The 18,276-nt window shown below is 59.6% G+C and overlaps 3 protein-coding genes across 6 annotated transcripts in view; 1 reads left to right on the top strand and 2 right to left on the bottom strand.

Annotated features, from left to right (window-relative positions):
• Nucleotides 1-430, bottom strand: part of ARMH3 (armadillo like helical domain containing 3) — a 121,765-nt gene extending 121,335 nt beyond the window's left edge. The window contains exon 1 of the mRNA XM_079312600.1: nucleotides 126-430. The gene's annotated coding sequence lies outside the window, so the exon portion shown is untranslated. The remainder of the gene's footprint in view (nucleotides 1-125) is intronic.
• Nucleotides 326-4,283, top strand: HPS6 (HPS6 biogenesis of lysosomal organelles complex 2 subunit 3). The gene is made up of 2 exons (XM_079312596.1): nucleotides 326-466; nucleotides 720-4,283. Exon 2 carries the CDS (start codon nucleotides 721-723, stop codon nucleotides 3,145-3,147), a length of 2,427 nt encoding a protein of 808 aa, XP_079168722.1. The 5' UTR covers nucleotides 326-466; nucleotide 720; the 3' UTR covers nucleotides 3,148-4,283.
• A 2,200-nt stretch (nucleotides 4,284-6,483) lies between these two features.
• Nucleotides 6,484-17,062, bottom strand: LOC306805157 (prominin-1-A-like). 4 transcript variants are annotated; one of them, XM_079312592.1, is made up of 27 exons: nucleotides 16,546-16,825; nucleotides 16,336-16,405; nucleotides 16,186-16,213; nucleotides 15,938-16,088; nucleotides 14,731-14,786; nucleotides 14,309-14,514; nucleotides 13,779-13,899; nucleotides 13,590-13,653; nucleotides 13,082-13,171; nucleotides 12,632-12,822; nucleotides 12,475-12,549; nucleotides 12,124-12,187; nucleotides 11,745-11,904; nucleotides 11,342-11,494; nucleotides 10,810-10,933; nucleotides 10,562-10,653; nucleotides 10,270-10,354; nucleotides 10,019-10,162; nucleotides 9,705-9,776; nucleotides 9,433-9,522; nucleotides 9,253-9,306; nucleotides 8,846-8,926; nucleotides 8,509-8,577; nucleotides 8,323-8,412; nucleotides 7,965-8,077; nucleotides 7,064-7,081; nucleotides 6,484-6,675 (listed from the first exon to the last, which is right to left on the bottom strand). In XM_079312592.1, the coding sequence occupies exons 1-27, from the start codon at nucleotides 16,691-16,693 to the stop codon at nucleotides 6,624-6,626; spliced, it is 2,661 nt and encodes an 886-aa protein (XP_079168718.1). In that variant the 5' UTR covers nucleotides 16,694-16,825; the 3' UTR covers nucleotides 6,484-6,623. The 4 variants fall into 4 exon arrangements, with proteins under 4 accessions (XP_079168718.1, XP_079168719.1, XP_079168720.1 ...); XM_079312593.1 differs by lacking the exon at nucleotides 16,336-16,405 and having other exon boundaries at nucleotides 16,186-16,302; nucleotides 16,611-17,054; XM_079312594.1 differs by lacking the exons at nucleotides 16,186-16,213; nucleotides 16,336-16,405 and having other exon boundaries at nucleotides 16,611-17,062.
• Between the last annotated feature and the right edge of the window lie 1,214 nt (nucleotides 17,063-18,276).

Genomic DNA, 18,276 nt, shown 5'->3' with positions numbered 1-18,276 from the left:
GCGGTGGAGAGCGCGCCCGCCCCGCGGAGCCGGCGGGCGGCGGAGCGCCCGGTGCCGAGGGGCAGCGGGGCGCGCCCGGCCCCGCGGGCGGGGTCCCGTGTCCCCCCCGCCGCTCCCGCACTCACCTGCGGGCAGCCGCTCCCCGCACACCGCGCAGGCGCCGCGCCTGCGCCCGCCGGCTCCCGGGGCGGGCGGGGCAGGCTCCTCCCCGCGCCGGCCGGAGCGCCCCTCGCCCCGCGGGGACTGACAGACACGCGTACGCGCGCACCCCGGGAACCAATGGCCCCGCCGTCTGCGGGACGCGGCCCCACCGCCCGCCCCGCACCGGCGGCGGGAGCAGGAGCGGGCCGGGTCGCGGCGGCGCGGAGCGGCTCCGCCCGGAAACCCGCGGCCCCGTGACTGCGCAGCGCTGAGCGGAGCTGCCACCGGCCCGGGCAGGGCCCGGCCGGCAGTGCCGCCGCCGCAGGTGGGTCCCGGCGGGAGGGGGACCCGGGGCAGCGCGCAGTGCTGTCGGGCGGCGCTGGGAGTGCGGGGAGCTCCGGGTGCGGCCGGTCCCTGGGAGCTGCCGCCGCGGAACCGGCTCGCCGCGGGGGGAAGGTGCCCGGGGGGTCCGTGGGGCTCTCCTCGAGAGCCGAGGGTGCGGCGGGGCTCCGGGAGGGGAGGAGTGGCGGCTGTGGCTCCGTGCCCCGGCTCGCCCTGATGCACGCTGTCGCTGACAGGATGAAGCTGCGGCAGGTCTCCGACTTGAGTGACTTCAGCCGAGGCCACTGGCTGCGGGAGTTGTTGTGCCGCGGAGAAGAGCTCAGCCGCGTCCAGTCCAGCCCCGACGGGCAGCATCTCCTGCTCCTGCAGAAGAGCCGGGTGGTGGCCTTCCAGCGCCACAGCATCGCTGGAGCCGACCTGGAGCGGAGCTGGCAGCCGTCCCAGCCGGCCCCGGTGGGACTGCTGTTCCTGCAGAGCCCTGCGGCACCCGGCTCCTGGGTGCTGGCCGTGGTGTGGGAGCATGGCCGGACCGAGGTCTGGCACTTCGTGGTGGCCGTGGGCTGGCAGCTGCTGCAGACGCTGGAGCTGTGCCAGGGTGCCCGGGCACGAGTGGTGTCGGTGTGCAGCCAGGGAGCCAGTCTGGTGTGGTGTGAGGAGAGGCCGCCGCTGGGCGCCCACTCGGACATGAGCAAGTGTGCCTTCAGGTTCTGTGTGTGTGCCCGCGCTCTGGAGGTGGGGGAGCAAGGCGTGCGCCTGGGCGCCGTGAGGATAGTCCTGCACAACAGCCCTGAGTACCGGGTCCTGGCCTCTCCCCAACACGTCTTCCTAGTACCTGCTGCTGCTGGCTTTGCCACCACTTCCAAATTCCTCCTCATCTGGCATCCAGAGAAGGCGGAGTTCATAATCACAGCCCCCTCTGCAGGCTTCATCCACAGCAAGGTGCTGCGCTCCAGCAGCGAGTCAGACTTCAGGAAGCTCCTGCTGGGTTCTGTGGGCCTTCTCTCAGGTTTTGCGCCTCTGGACATTCGCACCTCCGCTGTGTCCAACAGTGGGGGCCTGCTGCTGGTGAGCACAGAGGGTTCTGTGAGTATGGTGGAGCCAGACGGGACACAGAGGCATATCTTTGACCTGGAGGGTGGCCCCCTGGCCCAAGGAAGTCCTGTCCAGCTGAAGACCTTTGGCAGCATCCTGGCCTGTGTGCTGGCCGGAGTACTGTACCTTATCAACCAGAACAGTGGAAGGCTTGTAGAAAAGGAAGTCCTGAGCATGAAAGAAGTGCATTTCCTGGAGTCACAGGGAGAGGACAGTATCCAGCTCCTCAGTCAGACTGGCATTTACTGCTTTAGCTTTTCCAAACCTGAGGACAGCAGTAGGCCTGAGCCATGCCTGGTGGAGATGGTGTTTGAGGAGGCCTGCAGATATTACCAGAGGAGGAGCCTCAGCAGCTCCAAGCTTACAGTGGAAAAGTTGAAGAAAGGTGGTGCATTCCAGGCTCCTGTGGTCCTCGCTGCCATCCTGCAGCACAGCCTCCACCAGAAGCAGAAGCCAGCCCAAGGCCTGCAAGACACTTATGCCAAGCTGTTGAGCACAGTGAGCCTGGAGCTGCAGAGCTACATGAGCCTGGAGCTCCTCAAGGCTTGTGTGGTGTGTGCCCCAGAGAGTGAGGTGGAAAGCTACTGCAAGGAGCTGGTGGAGCAGGAGGTCAGCCGCATTCTGCAGTCTGACATGGACAAGGACAACTTGGCCTATCTGAACTCTGTCTTTGCCTCCTTCCCCAAGGCTGCCTGGAAGGCCATAAGGAGCTGCCTGCAGCTGCAGCAGAATGGGGATGGCCTCTTGGTAGCCAGGGCCACCCCAGAGGTATGGAAGAAGGTCCTGTGTCAGCCGCAGCTGGAGGAGGTGGGTCAGAATGGCATGGTCCCACTCTTTGAGCTCATTTGCGCCTCCTTCCTGAGGTTCAAACCCAAGTGGTTGCCCAGCTTTGTGGAGCTGACCCAGCAGTATGTTAGCAGCTCTTGGTCATACAGCAGCAAGGAGGGCCCAGAGGGCCGGGTGCCCCTGTACAAGAGAGCCCTGGGAGTGCTGGCCCGAAAGAACAAACACGGCGAGGCAGATGATGAGATGGAGCTGGAACTGCTGCTCTGCAGCAAGAGGCCTAAGGCCGTGCTGCAAGCTCTGCACCTGCTCATCCGTCTCAAGCAGTGGCAGCGGGTGGTGGAGGTGGCAGAGAAATTCTCCAAACTCAGCCCCTTGCTTAACAAGGAGATATTCATCACACTGCTGGCTGAGTTTGCCCAGCACCGGGAGCTGGACCCTTACCTGGACAGGCTGTGGCCCCTGTGCCCCGCTGAGCTCACTGCCTCAGACATCCTCACCACGGTCCTGCAGCACCTCCCTCATTCCCAGGAAGACCCAGTGCCTTTCTCCAGCGAGGGGAACCAGCTGACTGTGGGCTTGCTTAAGCCACTGCTGCAAAGGGTTGTGCAGCGTCCCAGTGTCCAGGACGAGATGTACTCAGATGCCCTGCAGAGCACCACCTTCCCCCCTCCCACCCCACCCCGAGAGCACAAAATCCCCTCAAAAGCAGTAGCTGATGATGTTCCTCAGCCATCCATGGCAAGGACTTCCTCACCCTCAGCACTGCTACAGGATGACAGTGTGTGAAGGAAGGAAGGACAACATCATGCCAAGCCCTGGGTGCACAGGGAAGGGAAATCCTACCTGTGCTGGCAGTGCAGAAGCCTGCTCCTTTCTGAAGCATCCCTGCAGCAGCATCTCCAAGAGCCTGTTGGGTGGCTGGGGTTGGGGGAATCTCCTCTGAGCCAGGGCAGGCTTTCTGGGTATTCCTAGCAAGTGCAATTGTGTGTGTGCCAGTGGAGGAGCAAATGCCAGGTGCATTTGCAGATGAAAACGCTGGCTGCACTACAGGACTACAGAATTGCTCCCTGCCCAAAGCACTTTGTTTTCAGTATGTTTGACTCCTTTTTAACTCCACTTCTACTTCCCTGATCCTCTAGTACTGGTGGTGGAGTGGTGGGCAGGGATACACAGTCTTCCACCCCCCTTCTCTGCTCAGGGAGTTGGGTGGTATCTTCAAGCTCTGCCTGTGAGAAACAGGGCATGTTTCTTGCAGCTGGGCCACTGAGTCCTGCTGTTTTGGGCTCAGTCAGATACTAAATGCCAGTGTGGCACAGCTCCATGGCACTGGGGGTCCCAGCACACACGCTGGCAGTTGCACCACTCCACACGTCATCTTGCCACAATTCCTCTGGGATCAGTCCTGTAGCTGTGACTGATTGCAGCTACTTAGCTGAAAAGAGCAGCCTAATTCCCTTATCTCTCTGTCCCAGACAATATCCAAACTCTCTTCTGAGCTGAGAAGCTTGCAGCAGCCTGTGTGAGCTTGGGGCTGGCCCTGCCTTTCCCGTTCCTTTGTGAGAGCTTAGATTGTGCTGCAGGACACCCAGACCCTCTGTTCCCATCTCCTCTACCTTTGCCCTTTGCATACAAAGGGGCTTTGTCAGGGTTGTCTGGCTCATATTGTGCCTCTGTTTGCAAAATCACTGTAACTTGAGAGCAGTTTGTGCAGGATGATCCAGGTTCCAGCCTCTCAGGTGCCTGGCCCCCTCCACCAGGAGGGAGACCCTGGCTGTGGCTTTGCCCCTGCATTTTGGGCTGTGGTGTAAAGGAGCTGTCTGTTACCTTGTTGGGCTGTGGGAGGTTCACCTGTGTTAATCCTCTTGAGAGTGGTCTTAAGTGTGGAAGACAGACTCCTTTTAAAAATAAAGGTTCCTAAAGCACTGCTGAGGTGGTGGTGGATGTTATGAGGGTACACACTGTCAGGAGGAGGGCAATCTTGTTCTGCCACTGGTGAAAAGTGGCCAGGCTTATCTGTCAGGTGCTGCCCAGCATGGCTCACAGCTGGTACAGCTGGGCTAGGAGAGCATGTCCAGATAGCCCATTCTCTCTGTGGTACTCAGCTTACCTCTATCAAGCTGTGGAGGCTGCACAGGCAGGCTGGAGTGTGTGTGCCACAGGGAGGGGCCATCCAGGCTCTGCATGGCGTGGCTGGGCCCAACAGAGAGTTGAGGAAGGGAGGATTTTTTTCTCAAGAGCTAAAATGATCTGGTTTTAGGAAAACTAGCACGAGAGAGCACCTGGCTGGCCCAGTAAAATCCTGCTGCCAGGCAGTGTCAGAGCTGCCGTTGGAGAGATTATTGTTTGTGAAACCACTGTAAAGATGTGACAGTCTCCCCCAGAGAAGGCCTTGGCTGTGGAAAGTCCCTGTGGTGGAAAAAGGTCTGGCAAAGAGGAAGAGAAACTGATGCAATGGTTCCCTAGAGACTGGCTGGTTATTGATGAGACTTTCTTTGTGGGGGCCTTGTGCTGTGGCCATGGGGCACTGTGAGTTTGCCTCTCACTTTGGCAGCCACCACACACGTGAGCAGAGGGAGTGCAGCCTGAAAGGAGAGCTGGTGGATCCACTATGGGTATTTTGTAATGAGCTGCCCCTGTCCCCTCTCCAGGCTGCTGGCCTTGCCTGATGCTGGTCTCACCCACCTCCCAGGGCTGCTTGGGAGGAGGATGATGGATGGACCCCAGCTCTTCTTAGAGCCATGGCTCCAGGGATTGGAACACTGCCCTGGAGCTGCACTGATGGGGGAGCTGCTGAGAGCAAGCCCCACACCTTGGCAAGGGCTGTGCAGTCATTTGGGGAGGACATCTTCATTGCCCTGGCTGGGTTTGGGTGCAGGTGGCCACAGTGACAGTGGGTGAGGGTCAAGCTCCCTGCCTTCCAGCACTGGCTCTGCAGAGAAAGCAGAGCAGGGAAGAAACAATGCCCACAAAGCCAGCAAACAGAAACTGAAGCCAGCAGTACTCCTGTGTGAGCTGGCATCCCTGAGGCAAAGAAAGGGAAGAGGAAGCAGGGAACATGATGCAGTAGGGACAGCCTGAGGCTTGGAGCAGAAGCCTCCATGTATGGGCCTTAGAAAAACGGGAAGTAGTCAGAATTCTGGAGGCTGAGGGTCCAGGGAAGAGCAGAACAGACAAAACTGAGCTGAGTGCTTTCCAAAGGCTTGCTGGATATCTCACTCCAAGAACCAGGAAGGGTGGGCAGCCCTGGGGGAAGCAGGGGCCAAGCCAAGCTGAAGGACAGATTCAGCTGACTGATAGGCAAATGAAGGGCTCTCTCTGCAGTCAGACTCTGCTGCAGGGAGACAGCAGGAGGTAAGGCTGCTGCAGCTTCAGATAAAGCCCAAAGGAAAAACTAGCAATTAGATCTGGAGGCAAGTGGAAAAAGCAATAAAAAGAGATGCACATAGTGGAGGGGAGCTGGCTGGCCTGGCCCTGTCACTCTGCTCCAGAGAAACTTGGACTTTGCCACAAAGGAAATGAGTCAAGCTGCTCACGTAGATCCCCTGTGCCTGACACGGCTTTCGGGTGTCTCTGCCCTTTCACCAAGGAGCAGCACAAGGCAATACCTGAACTCACCCTGAGGCTCTAGACCAAGTCACCCTTGGTTTATCTGTGCATGCAGCTCTTTCTGTGCAAAGCATGGGCCGTGCAGGGTGGGCACAGAGCCATGTCACCAAATCTTGCAGAGGGAATGAGGTGTAGGCTGCAGGCACCCCATAAACTCACTGGAAATCCACAGACGATACATGCTAGGGTTGCCAGAGGGAAGTGCTCCCGTGCTGGGGTGGCACTTCATGGACAGGAGGCTCTTTGTGTGGCTTGTCCCAGGGAGGGACCTGCACTCACCCAGAGGTGCAAATGGCTTCCCAATAAAGGAACATCAGCCAGTGTTGGTGACAATGAGCAGTGACCCTGTATTGACCCGTGGGCTGGCTGTGGGCAGAGCACATTTGGGAGCACCAGAAAGAGCCCTCTGGTCCCAGGCACAGCCTCAGCTTGTGCCAGCAGTGGAGAACCCTCTAACCCCCAGCCCTGCATACTTCCAGCACTGCTAGACCTGAGGAACACAGTCACATCCCACAGTGCACACAGACACACCATTTATTGTTTGACACCAAAAATTACAGCTTTGAAAAGAGGCAGGCTCCCTGCAAAAATAAATAGTCACATTTTTCAAGTGAAGGGGTCTGTCCATTTCCTCCTCCATCTGCAGGTGACAGGGGCTAATGCCTTGTGGAAGGCCTGGGGATTTTGTAGGAGTTGAATGCTGGTGGCCTGCAAAACCAAGATCACATATCTCATTCCCAGCCACAGAGAGGAGGAAGGGACAGCTCAGGATGCATTGGGTTGGTCAAATATCACCCCACTCCTATCACCCAGCCCCATAGGAAACAGGGTATGTAGACAACTTCCCCAAACCCACCAGCTTGGGAGACTGGGGAGAGCAGCACCTCTAGACTTGGGTGTGTGGGAAGATGATAGGGGACACCACAACTGCATGCACTACCAAAGTCCCACCCTCACAGCCATCCCCTGGCAGCAGCACACTCCCTGCTCTGCACTCACCCTGGACACCACCCTCCTCCCCTCTGTCCTCTGACCCCCTGTACTACAGGGACTGCCCCCCACCCCACACAGGAACCTGGCATTGTAAGTAGCTTACATCTCAAATTCTTCATTCCTAGAGGGGAGAAAAAAAATGGGACAGTGTTAGTGGGGCAAGAAGGTGCCTTGTGGGACAGCCCAGCATGTCATGGTCTCCCATGGGTCACAAAAGGAGAGCATGTGAGTTTCAGGATGCTGTGGTCCCCTCTGTCCTGGCTGCCTGATCTGAACAGAGAGCACAGGCTCTTACAGGCCCCCAGAGCATCAGTGCTCCTTCCCCAGGCAGGCAGAGCAGGGCCCCAGACAGAGCAGTTCAGCAGCACCCAGCTCCCTATGCATGGACTTCAGCTCCCTGAGGTTCCTGGACAACTGAGCCCACATTTCCAGCCAGCTCAGAGGGGTAGCAGGAGCTGGGGAACCCCCAGCACAGCAGCTGCACCACAGGGCCACAAGGTAGCCATCAGGAGTTGGAAATCCAGCTAGAAACTGCTCACTACTCTCAGGGGCCAGTGGAGGAGCTGCTGGGCAGTGTCCCAGAGGGCTGGGGGCAGCCCCAGGACACTGGTGGCCACAGGCATGTGAGCAAGCACTGCACCCTTGTGCCAATGCCACCACCCACACAGCACATTGCATTCTGCACAGCATCAGCTGTGCTCCCATGCCAGTGCTCCAGCACAAAAATGGTGCAAAACACAGCAAGTCAGGCAGTGCACTCGAGCCAGGCTGGGGCTGCAGCCCTACCAGGCAAAGCAAAGGGCAAGCACCTTTGTGTGCCCAACAGGAGGTTCAGAGCAGGCAGAGAAAAGCTCCAGAGCATCCCCATTCTCAGAGGCTGAGGGCCCCAAGCCACCTCTCAAGTTCTCCCCAGCCCACATTACTTTGGCATGAGCCCCACAGGCTACCACAGGACATGAAGGGACAGGTGGCAGGGGGACCCCAGACCCAGTGTAGTCACACACCTGTACACATCAGCAATATCCATGCGGCGGTAAAACTTGGCAAGTCTGACAGCCAGGATGATGCTGGGCAGCAGGAACAAGGTGCACCAGCCCAGGCTGAACCAGAAGGCATTCTGCATAGGGTGGAGGGAGAGCCATTAGGTCCAGAGAGCCACTGGGAGCATCTCTTTTGCTCCCAGTACTCCCCAGTGGCCAATCACTCCTGCTCAGAGCCTGGCCTTCCCTCTTAGCCAGAGCAGTTTGCTGGGCAGAGGCTGAGCACTGCTTCTTGTGCATCCATCATCCTGTGCATGAGGGGGACAAGAGGACTTCACTGCCACCCCACACACATCACTCTACACACCACTGCCCCACTCACCACAGAATCCATGATATAGTTACAGCCAATGGTCTCCACATTATCCAAGGACTGAGCTATGGGCTTGCAACGTGCCAGTTCTTCTGTCACCTAGGGACATGGTGGGGACAGCACATGTCAGCATCCACCAAGCCCTGCAGCTCATTCTCCCCTTCTCTCCACCCCACTGAGGAAGGATCAGCTTACACTGCTCTTGGCCCATGAAATGTAGGTCTCAAAGAAATCCAACAGCTGCTCCAGGAAGGCCCCTGTCTCCTGGAGGGAGAGCACAGAGAGGAGATGTTGTGCCACCAGCCCCTCCATGTCAGGATCAGGGCCCTCAGACACCTCAGCCCAGCAGCAATAGGGATGAATGCTTCACCCTACCCCAGTCCCTTGCTGAGAATGCCATAAGGGAAAGGGGCACCCAGGGGTGCAGGAGACACCCAGGGAAGGTGAACAGGATGAGCAACCAGACAAAGTTTCGCTTCCCCTCGTGGTGAGGGGATCTGTGTGACCTGGCAGCAGGGCAAGACAAGCTCACATTCTTGATGATGTTTGGCATCTCCCTCTCCAGGAACTCCTGGGTTTCGTTGGCTTTGTCCAGCACAGCTGTTGTCTGTCCCTGAGGTGAAAGGTGTTCTCAGCAGGGTGATCTAAGTGGGGTCTTTTCACTCCACAACCCTGCACAGCAGCAGTCCCCAGGGCACAGCCTCTCAGAGCTGTGGTGTTCCCAGCACTCACATGCTGGTACCCCAAGTATCTCAGGTGGAGGGAGCCTGGCAGGGTCCATGGCCTCCCTCCCTCTACCCCATCAACAGTCCCTGCAGCACACAGAGTCCCACAGCAGCCCCCCAGACTACAGGTTAGCCCCCCCCACCTCCACTGCAGGACCTTGAGGGTGCTTTGCAGGGTGCCCAGGACTGGCATGCACTCCCTTGTGCAGCTTACCTCTAGCTGGGCAGCCCCACTCTGCACGGAGTGGATGTTCTCCTTCAGACCTTGCTGGGGACAGAGAGAAGGGGGATCAGAGGTGCAGACCCCACAGCTCAGACAAGACCCTGCCAGCAGGCTCTGAGCTGCAGGGAAGCCCAACCCAGCATGTCCAGGACATCCCCCAGCATGGCTCACCAGTGGCCCAGAGAAGCTCGCCTGCATCTCCTTTTCCAGCTCCCTCAGTTCACGAGCTTTATCTTCCAGGTCCTTCTTCACATCCACATTCTGGAAGAGCCACAGTCAGCAGTGCCCAGCTCTGTGCCTCACCACAGCCAGCTGATGGGCCAGGCTGGGGAAAAGAGCTGGGCAAGAGTAAAGCACCTTTCCTCAACACCCAGGCAGGCACAGAGGAGCCCTGCAACCAGTGGCTTTGGGGACAGGGTGGCCCTGGGGTGTCGTTCTCTCACCACTTTTTCTGCCAGCTGCTCCAACTCTGCAGCCAGATCCAGGAGGCTTCTCTGGGTTATACTCTGATCCAACTGGAAAAGGCAGAGACAGAGCCATAAGAATAAGGCTCACAAGGGGAATTATACCCCTTCTTTGTGGGGCAGAGTGGAGACAGGGTCTTCTGGACAGAGGATGTGCCTTGTTACCCTAACAGGTTACACAGATGGCAGAGGACTCCCACAGCAGCAAAAAGGAGAGAGCAGTAGACCTCCTCAACCCACATCCAACCTCCCTCACCCCTCCCAGTCCCGAGACCAGACTACACCCAGCACACCTGCTCCAGGGTGAGAGTGAAGTTGGGGGGCTGTCCAGCCCGACTTGCATTCAGCAGCAGGTCTTTCTGGCTCTGGTTGAGCAGGGAGATGGGGCTTAGGGTGATGTTCATCTTCTCAAAAGCTGTGGAGATGTCTTCTGTGTACTGCCAGAGCAAAGGGGGGTGTGATGGGACATGTGCTGGCCCCTCACTGTCCCCTAAGCCCTGGGTCTGGATCCCTGCTCTCAAGACCCTGGAACATCCACACTCACCTGGCTGATATTCAAGAGCTCATCCAGGGACACACTCTGGTCCAAGTGCAGAGTTTTCCACAGGGAAGCATCTTGCTGGCACTGCCTGCAGGATGGGGCCATGGGGTTGAAAACAGGGCAAGTGAGGGCCACTCCCTCCCAGGAGCATGTCCTCACCTGTGCAGGTAGTTGCACCTTGCTCCTTCCCTGCCATCAGTGCCTACCCACAGCCTGGGAAGGTAGGGCAAGCTGCCCTGCTCCTAGAGAGCAGCTCTACCCCCACCAAAGACACAATGTCAGGGCTGGAGCTCACCTGTATATCTCTGAGAAATTTGCTGTGCCACCCTTCAGGCCCAGCACCTCTGAGAGATTGAAGTTAGGGATCACACCAGGAGTGTCCAGGAGCTAAGAGCAAGGAAAGAGATGGAGAAACTAGACATAAAGCAGGGCAGCGCACATTGGAAGAGCATCCTAAATGGCTAGTGCTGCCTCTGCCCCACTAGCAGCCCTCATTTAGAAGCAGCATCATCAGGTGGGGCTGTTTCCCCACAGCAAGCTCACCTGCAAGAGCTGCTGGTTGTGCCAGGACTCACAGACGAGCATGTAAATGTTCCCCCCCAGCACAAAGATGATCATCACGAGCAGCATGAGCAGCCAGGAGAAGATGAAACTGAAGCCAACCCCTCTGCCAGGACAGAAAAGCCATCAGCACCGGGAGCCCTGCTGGCCCTGCCCCCAGCTCACAGAGCCCAGGGGCTGCACACCCCTCACCCCAGCTGTGGGAACACCACCCTTCCCACAAGCTCTGTTCTGCCTTCAGACCCCAGAGCATGACAGGCTCTGCCCTGGAGCTTGGATTCCAGAAGAGTTTCCCACAGCTTTGCTCCCCCGCAGGGCTGCGGGACACGCTCACACTGCCAGCCCTCACCAGCACCACGTTTGACCTCCAATTCAGCACCTGCACAGGGAGTTGCCATGGGGCAGGCCACAGCTGCAGTAATATGATGATTTAGGAGCTGGAGCATTCCCAGGCCAGCCCTGCCCACCCATCCCATGCTCCCACACACGTCCTTGGGAGCCAACTGAGCCTCACGCCATGAAGAAGTTCCCGCCGGCATCGGAGAGGCTGCTGCGCTGCGTGGGCAGCACACCCTCCTTCAGCCCCAGGGGCCCCAGCAGCAGCCCAAAAAAGTTGCAGAGGACCACCAGCAGCACCATGCAGCACAGGACAGCACACAAGATGAACCTGGGGCAAGACAAAGGGCAGGAGTCAGGCAGCAGAACCTGGGACCCTGAGCAGCATCCTGCAGCCCACTGTCTGCCTTCATGGGAGGAAAAAACATCCCAGACACCACAGCAGGGAAGGAGCACATGTGTCTGCAAGGCACAGTTCTGACTACCCTGCATCCACAACCCCACCACACAGCAAGCCCCCACCTCCAGCAACTGGAGGAGCAGGAGCCTAAAACTCTGCAGGCAGTGGAGCTGGGTCCCACCTGAGCCCATCCCAGGCGATGATCAGCTCCCTGTACTCCTCCAGTGCTGCTGTGGCATCGCTCACAAAGGCCCCAACTTTCTCCTCCACATCCAGGAGAGGAAACCCTTCCTTCAAGCTTCTGATCTCCTGCCTAATGAGGACCAGCTGGTCCTGGCTCTCTGCAAGAAAGGGGACATAGAGAGCTGTTGCCCAGGTCCTGCAGGGCAGTGGGGACTCAGAAAGGATGGGAAAGGGGCAGTCATGGCCAAGGATGACATTGGCATGATGGCACCTGGGGACAGCCAGGGCTGCAGGGAAGGCCTCTAGGAAAGAATGGCTTGAGAAGTGAGGAGGGAACCCTAGAAGAGGGACAAGTCAGCACACAAAGCCCTGCTTACTTGCCACCACTTCCTGTGACTGGTCTTGCACTTTTTCAGGAACTGTGTCCAGCGTTCTGTTAACCTGCATCCAGGGGAACACAGCATGAAACTCACATCCCTGCCTGCAATCCAAGGCTGAGAAGCATATCCCCCTGTCCTCAGATTCTAGAGCACAGAACAGGCAGGCTTCCCACAGCACTCAGTGTGCTGGGATGGTTGGGACAGCAAGCAGACCTTTGGCCAGCCCTTCCCTCCATGTCACACACTGAACTCCTAACAGAGCTCTTCCCAATCCACTCCCGGCCAGCACAGCCCCAGCAGCTGCAGGAGCACCCAGCCTTGTGCCTGGGTGAAGGGGACACCCCTTACCTCCTCTAAATCAGCTGTTATGTTTGAGCCAGAGACCTCACTCAGTGCCTCCACCTGCTGCTCCACACCTGGGATCTGCGGGAAGAGCCTGGGTGAGGGACTGTGGGGCTGGGGCAGGGCTGCTGGGGCCCCTCACCTGCACTGTGCCCCTCCTCACCGTGCTGAAGTTGGCAGTGAAGGTGAGCCCAGTCAGGTTCACTTGGGTGCAGGGAGGGCCACAGTTCTTCAGGGTGAGGTTGAGCCTGTCCTGCAGGCTGGCCAACTCCTGGCTGTAGTTGCTCTGCAGCTCCTCGAGGACTGAGCGACTGATGTTAATGCTACCAAAGGTATCCTTTAGCATCTCCATCCCTGGGGAGATAGCGAGGAGCTCAGGGCCTTATCCTACCAGCGTGGAAGGGACTCGTTCTAACCCAGCTGAACCTTGGAAACCCATGAAAAAATGCAACATAGGGGCACCCCAAAGTCATGGCACTTGCCCCAGGGTGTGGTTGGGAGGCCAAAGGGATCCACCTCCAAGGGAGCCCTACCCAAACACACACCTACCCCATCTCTTGGTTCCAGCATCCCCCTGAGCCCCTTGCCAGTCTCCCAGGGATGGGGCCAGTACCTTGCAAGAGGCTCTGGAGAGAACCCAGAGCAGCGTCCGTGCTGCTCCTGATGCGTGAGGTGATCATACTGCCCAGGTTGGGCCCAATGTCTGCAGAGATGGGAGAGGTGGTATCAATGACAGGATCCCTGCGAGGTCCTGGGGCTTACAGGAAAGCTGGTAAAAACACTAACACCACCACCAACACCCCTCCCTCACCCACACCTCAGGCAGGGGGGGCAATGGGGATATCCCCAGCCCCCCATCACCCACATCACCCTTCCCAGAGAGGAGCCTCAATGAGAAAAAGCAGCAACTGGAGCAGAACTGGAGCTTGGAAGACCCTACAGATCCAGCCCCTTTAGACATCCCTGTGAAAGCCAGCCCAGTGGCCTGCAGGGTCAGCAACCACCCACAGGGCAGAAAAGGTAAACCCACCCAACACCCCCACTGCCCAAGAACCCCCAGCCCTGGAGCAGCTCGCCACAGCCATGGGGATGCTCCAGCCCCTCCCATCGCACACCCTCACCCTGGAGGCTGCTGTTGGCATAGTCCAGCGGGACATCACTCTTGCTGATTATAAAATCGATTTGCTGCAGGGACAGAGATGTGGTGTCATTGAGGGTGGGGACCTTTCTCTGCTGCCAGCCCCTCTGCTGCCCTTCCCCAGGGGGCTGTTTGGGCTGCTCCTGAGACGTGGCAGGGGGACCACGCATACCTGGGGGATGGAGGACACGTAGGTCTGGACATCATCCATAGTGCTGTTCACATTGGGGAAGGTGCTCTTCACAGCCTGGGAGAAGCGGGTGTTGCTGATGAGGGCACAGACACCGCCAGTCCTACAAGGGAAGGGTGGCAGGGTCAGCATGTGGGGAGCTCAGTCCCAATGCTCCCCCCAGTACCCTCCAAATCCACCCGCACACCCCCCAGCCTGCAGGGTCTGGACCACACCAGTGACTCCTGCTTCCAGAGCATCCCGGCATGTGCCCTGCACTAAGGGACCAAAGAGGAGGGATGCAGGACACTGAGGCACGGGGGAGCGCGGTACAGCTGGGGAAGCTGTCGGGAAAGGTCTGCACGGCGCCGGTGCGCAGCCCCCAGCTTCCCACCGCCGCTGCTTCCTCTCCTTTGTCCCGCCGTGCCGGGACCTACTCGTGAACAATGGCAGTTTCCTGGCACGGCCGCCTAGCGCCGGCATTTCCAGTCACCCCTGGGTTCCATCCGGAGCCTCCCGGCCCGCGCACTCACAGGAGGAAAGCGGAGAGCAGCAGGACGGAGGCGCAGAGCGCCCGGCGCCGGCAGCTCGTCCCCCTGTCCTGCTTCTGGTACATGCGGCCCCCGCAGTGCCCGCAGCAGCGGCAGCAGCAGAAGCAGCATCCCACCAGCGGCACCAGGATGATGAACAGGACTCCGATGGCCGCGCAGACGAGGAAACCCAGTTCGTAGAGCAGCAGCTGGGATAGGAAGAATGAGAGACAGCATAACATTGGTGGCCCTGAAAGCTCCTCAGCTCTGCACACTGTCCAGACCCAAACAGACAGAATGGGTCCCCCAGGGAGCAGAACATGTCCTCTTGCTGCTGCCCAGCCTCCTGCTGCTCAGAGCAGCACCCACTACCAGCATTCCCCAGTCCAGGCTGGTCTGGGGCTGCCGGGTCCCCACCAGCTCACCTCGTGGATATGCTCCAGGCTGAACACGCTCTGGGACTGCCCGAAATTAATCAGCTCTGGGAGACAAGAAGCACGGAGGGCTGTGAACAGGTGCTGGGTGGGACTCTCCAAGAGGGCCCCAGACCCTGCTCACCCCAGAGAGGTGCTCCCTACCCGAGGCATCACCTGCAGCTCAGACCAGCTCTGACTATGGCATTTTTCTCCCTTGCAGCTGCCCTCCCCAGCCATCACACCATGCAGCATTTTTGCACCCAGGAAAAGTGCTTCCAGCCCCCAGGCTCACAGGGATCCACAGATCAAGGGGGTTCCTCGCCACAGAGGGCATAAAGGCACTGGGACTGCCCTTCCACAGCCCAGCCCTACATAGATGCCCAAGGGCACTGCCAGCGAGGAATGAGTACTGGGCAAAGGCCCACTGCCACGCTGCCTCTTCCATTCCCAGGGCTCTCCCTACCTGTGCCCCATGCCCTCATTACAAGCTCTGATGGGTCACAGGGCCATTGATTGTGCCCTGGTATCTGTGTGACAGAGGTCCACATGTGTGTCCATGTGTGCCTCCCAACCTTTGCCAGCATGTTGATGGTGAGCAAGGGTTGAAGCCAGTGAAGGAGGAAGCACAAGTGGCAACAGCCAGAGTGGTATTTCCCTCCAGGTGGGCTTCACTTGTCCCATGGATATTGAGCATCTGTAGGGTCTTGGTATCACCTGTGTAAACCTGCAGTTGCTTCGGGACAGAGATGTGACAGCCACAGGAGCAAGGGCAAGTGCTGGCAAGCAGAGCAGGGAGAGCACTGGCACAGGGACACACTGCTCTTGGTGGCCAGCAAGCACAGAGGGCTGCCAAGACAGGCAAAGACCCTGCAGTCAGAGTAGGGTTTGCTCTGCACATTTTTGGAGGCCTAGGATTAAAATACCTGGAGGGAGGATGGGGCAGGAATCTGCAAGGTGGCACTACCACTAATGCCTGCCCTGGGGCCAGCTAAGATAGACCCACAGTCCTTATGGGACATGAGCAGGACACAGCTGGCAATCTTTGGGATCCCACTGCTGATTACCCCAGCCGTGCATACCCCTCCTTACCCAGTGCCCCAGTGTTTAAATGCTGATGGACGGTGACCACTGCAGGAAGGCTCATGTTTAACAGGGACCCTGTAAACCCAAGCAGCCCTCCCACCCCACTGCCAGCCCCCCGCCGCCGTGCACCCACCTATGGGCAGGGGGTTGGGCTGCACCAGCCGCAGGAAGCCGTGTGCCATTGTCACCAGCCCCGGCGTGCTGCTCCCCGGCGCCTCGGGGCCAGGGCCGAACGTGGGCTGCGAGATGTTCCCCAGCTCCATCGCAGCAGCTCCTGGGGACACCTGGGCACCGAGAGGAGCCGTCGGTATCGTAGGGCCACGGAACCACCCAGCCTGGCCTGTCTCCGAGCAGGAAATGCAGAGAGAAAAAGCCAAGCACCTGCCCGCTCCTGCCCGGAAGGAAAGCGCTGCGGGAGAGCCCCGAAGAAAGATGGGGAGTCCTGTGAACAGTGGGGTGGGAAACCAGGCAGGAGGTGCCCACGAGTGACCCGGAGGGCTGTGGGGGATGAAGCGGATTCAGAGCACTCACCGTGTCCTCTGACACCTCTGTGCACCCACAGCTGCGGCAGGGTCCGGCCGCACCGTGCCAGCGCCCAGCTCTGCGGTTTGTTTAAGTTTCAGCGGTGACTGCTGACGAGCTGTTTGCCGGGGCAGGATCGCCCCACCCTGCCCCTTACAGCTCTTGGCACGCAGCCACCTCGGGCCGCCTCGCTAAACCGGGGTCAGGGTCACCACCGACCTGTCTCGGCGCACGCATCGGGAAGAGTCCCGCTCCTCGCCCTCCGCTGAGCTCCCTGCCCGTGCCGGGCTCCTCCTGGCCCAGCCCAGCAGCTGGGTGGCCCGGGGTGATGCCGAGGGCAGCCCGCTCCGCCCCACACCATCCGCATCCTTTCGGGATGAGGTGCGTGGAGCCGTTCACACTTTCAACACAAACCAGCTGTAGCCACAGAAAAGGTCTCGCATTTAAAAAACCTTCCGAAATGGGGCACTGCGGCAAACCTGGCATTTTTCACGCGCGTCCCGGTCCCCCCAAGCAGGGAACAGCCTCGGGGCCCCCAGACAGCATTTTTTCTGCAAGGCTGGGCGCCCGCTCGGCTCCATCGCCGCTCCCCGCAGAGCTTTCCCACGCCGCGCGGCTCCATCCCCGCCCCGCCGGAGCTCCGGGAGCCGCAGCCGGAGCAGCCGCGGGGAGGGGCCGGCAGTCGCTCCCGGCGGTGCCGCGGACGCACCGGTGGCCGCAGAGCAGGTGTCCCGGGCGGGGGTCCCCAGCTCGGCACGGCTCCCGCGGCCCCGGGAGGTGCAGGGAGGGCCGGGCAGAGCCGCCCCTTCCGCCCCGGCCCCCTCCTCTGCCGAGGGGGAGCCCTCTGCCCCAGCCCTCCCCGCTGCACCCTGGCATTCCTCGGCCACCCGGGCGGCACCCCCGCTCCTGGCCCCATCCCACCCTGACATGCTGCATCTCCCCCAGAGACCCCGGGCCCTGCCCTGTCCCGCATGGGAGAGCTGCCCCCAAGCCCCCTGCCTGGGGATGCTCCCTCCTTGTCTAAGAGAAGCAGCACTCGCCCCACACTGCCAGAGCCACTGCTGGCCCCTCCAGCAGCCCACCCTGCCATCGCACCCTTGCCGGGAGCCCACCCCCGCTGCCCACCTTTCCCTATGCCAGCCCTCAGCTGTGCTCTGCACCCTCCTTCTCCTGCCCCAGAGTACCTGGAGCCCCCAGCGTGGTCCTTGTCTCCCGCCCTGTGTCTCTGCATGGGACAGCACGGGCTTTTTGGACAAGACCAGCAGGGGACTCTGGGTGAGCCTTTGCTCAAAGGTCTGAAAGACCTTTGCGTGGTGGGCTCCCCGGCCCCTCCTGCACTACGGCTTGCTCATCACCACCCCCCAGTTACTGCTTGAATTTCCTTGGCACAAGCAGGCAGCACTGCACTCCGTGACCTTAGGGGAAGGTGGCACAAGGAGGAGGGCAGACCTGCTTCAGGTTTTCTTCCTGGTCTAGCCCATGCTGGGCACCAGAGTGCCATGTGGAACCCTCTGGCACAGCACTGCCACTGGGGCAGAGCAGCAGAGGACACAGATTGATCCCAACAAAAAAGGAGGGTACAAAAAGAGCAACTAGTGAGTTTCTCACAGTCCTAGAGCTGATGTGGGGAAGGAGGTTTGGGGGCTTCACAGGTACCCTTGGGCTTTCCAAGCCAGACCTCAACCTCAGTGTTGCCTTGGGGCCCTCCAGCAGCTCTCGGGTGCATGCACAGGATGCAGCCAGGCAAACGCAGGATGTCACAGATCGGGATCTGCTCCTGCAGGGCATTGCTCCCTTCCCACCCAGGGCACCCCACTGAGCCTGCCAGAGCTCGGGGCATGGTCAGGAGCAAGAGGATTGATGCCTCAGCTCTGGGTGTCACATCATGAGCTCACTGGGCCCATCCTGCCCTCACCTGCCCAGCCATGAGCTCCTACCACAGCACCTGTA

Source organism: Erithacus rubecula (genome assembly GCF_903797595.1).
Source record: "Erithacus rubecula genome assembly, chromosome: 9".
Classification (NCBI taxonomy): Eukaryota; Metazoa; Chordata; class Aves; order Passeriformes; family Muscicapidae; genus Erithacus; species Erithacus rubecula.
Note: the sequence above shows the minus strand (reverse complement) of the source record. Positions and strands in the feature narration are given on the sequence as shown.

Excerpts from the sequence above, each read along its gene's own strand:
- HPS6 (XM_079312596.1), top strand. The coding sequence starts at position 721 with ATGAAGCTGCGGCAGGTCTCCGACTTGAGTGACTTCAGCCGAGGCCAC.
- LOC306805157 (XM_079312592.1), bottom strand. The coding sequence starts at position 16,693 with ATGCGGATGGTGTGGGGCGGAGCGGGCTGCCCTCGGCATCACCCCGGG. Across the intron at positions 14,515-14,730 it reads GCCTGGAGCATATCCACGAG|CTGCTGCTCTACGAACTGGG; the intron begins GTGAGCTGGTGG and ends TTCCTATCCCAG. Across the intron at positions 8,078-8,322 it reads ACTATATCATGGATTCTGTG|AATGCCTTCTGGTTCAGCCT; the intron begins GTGAGTGGGGCA and ends CACCCTATGCAG.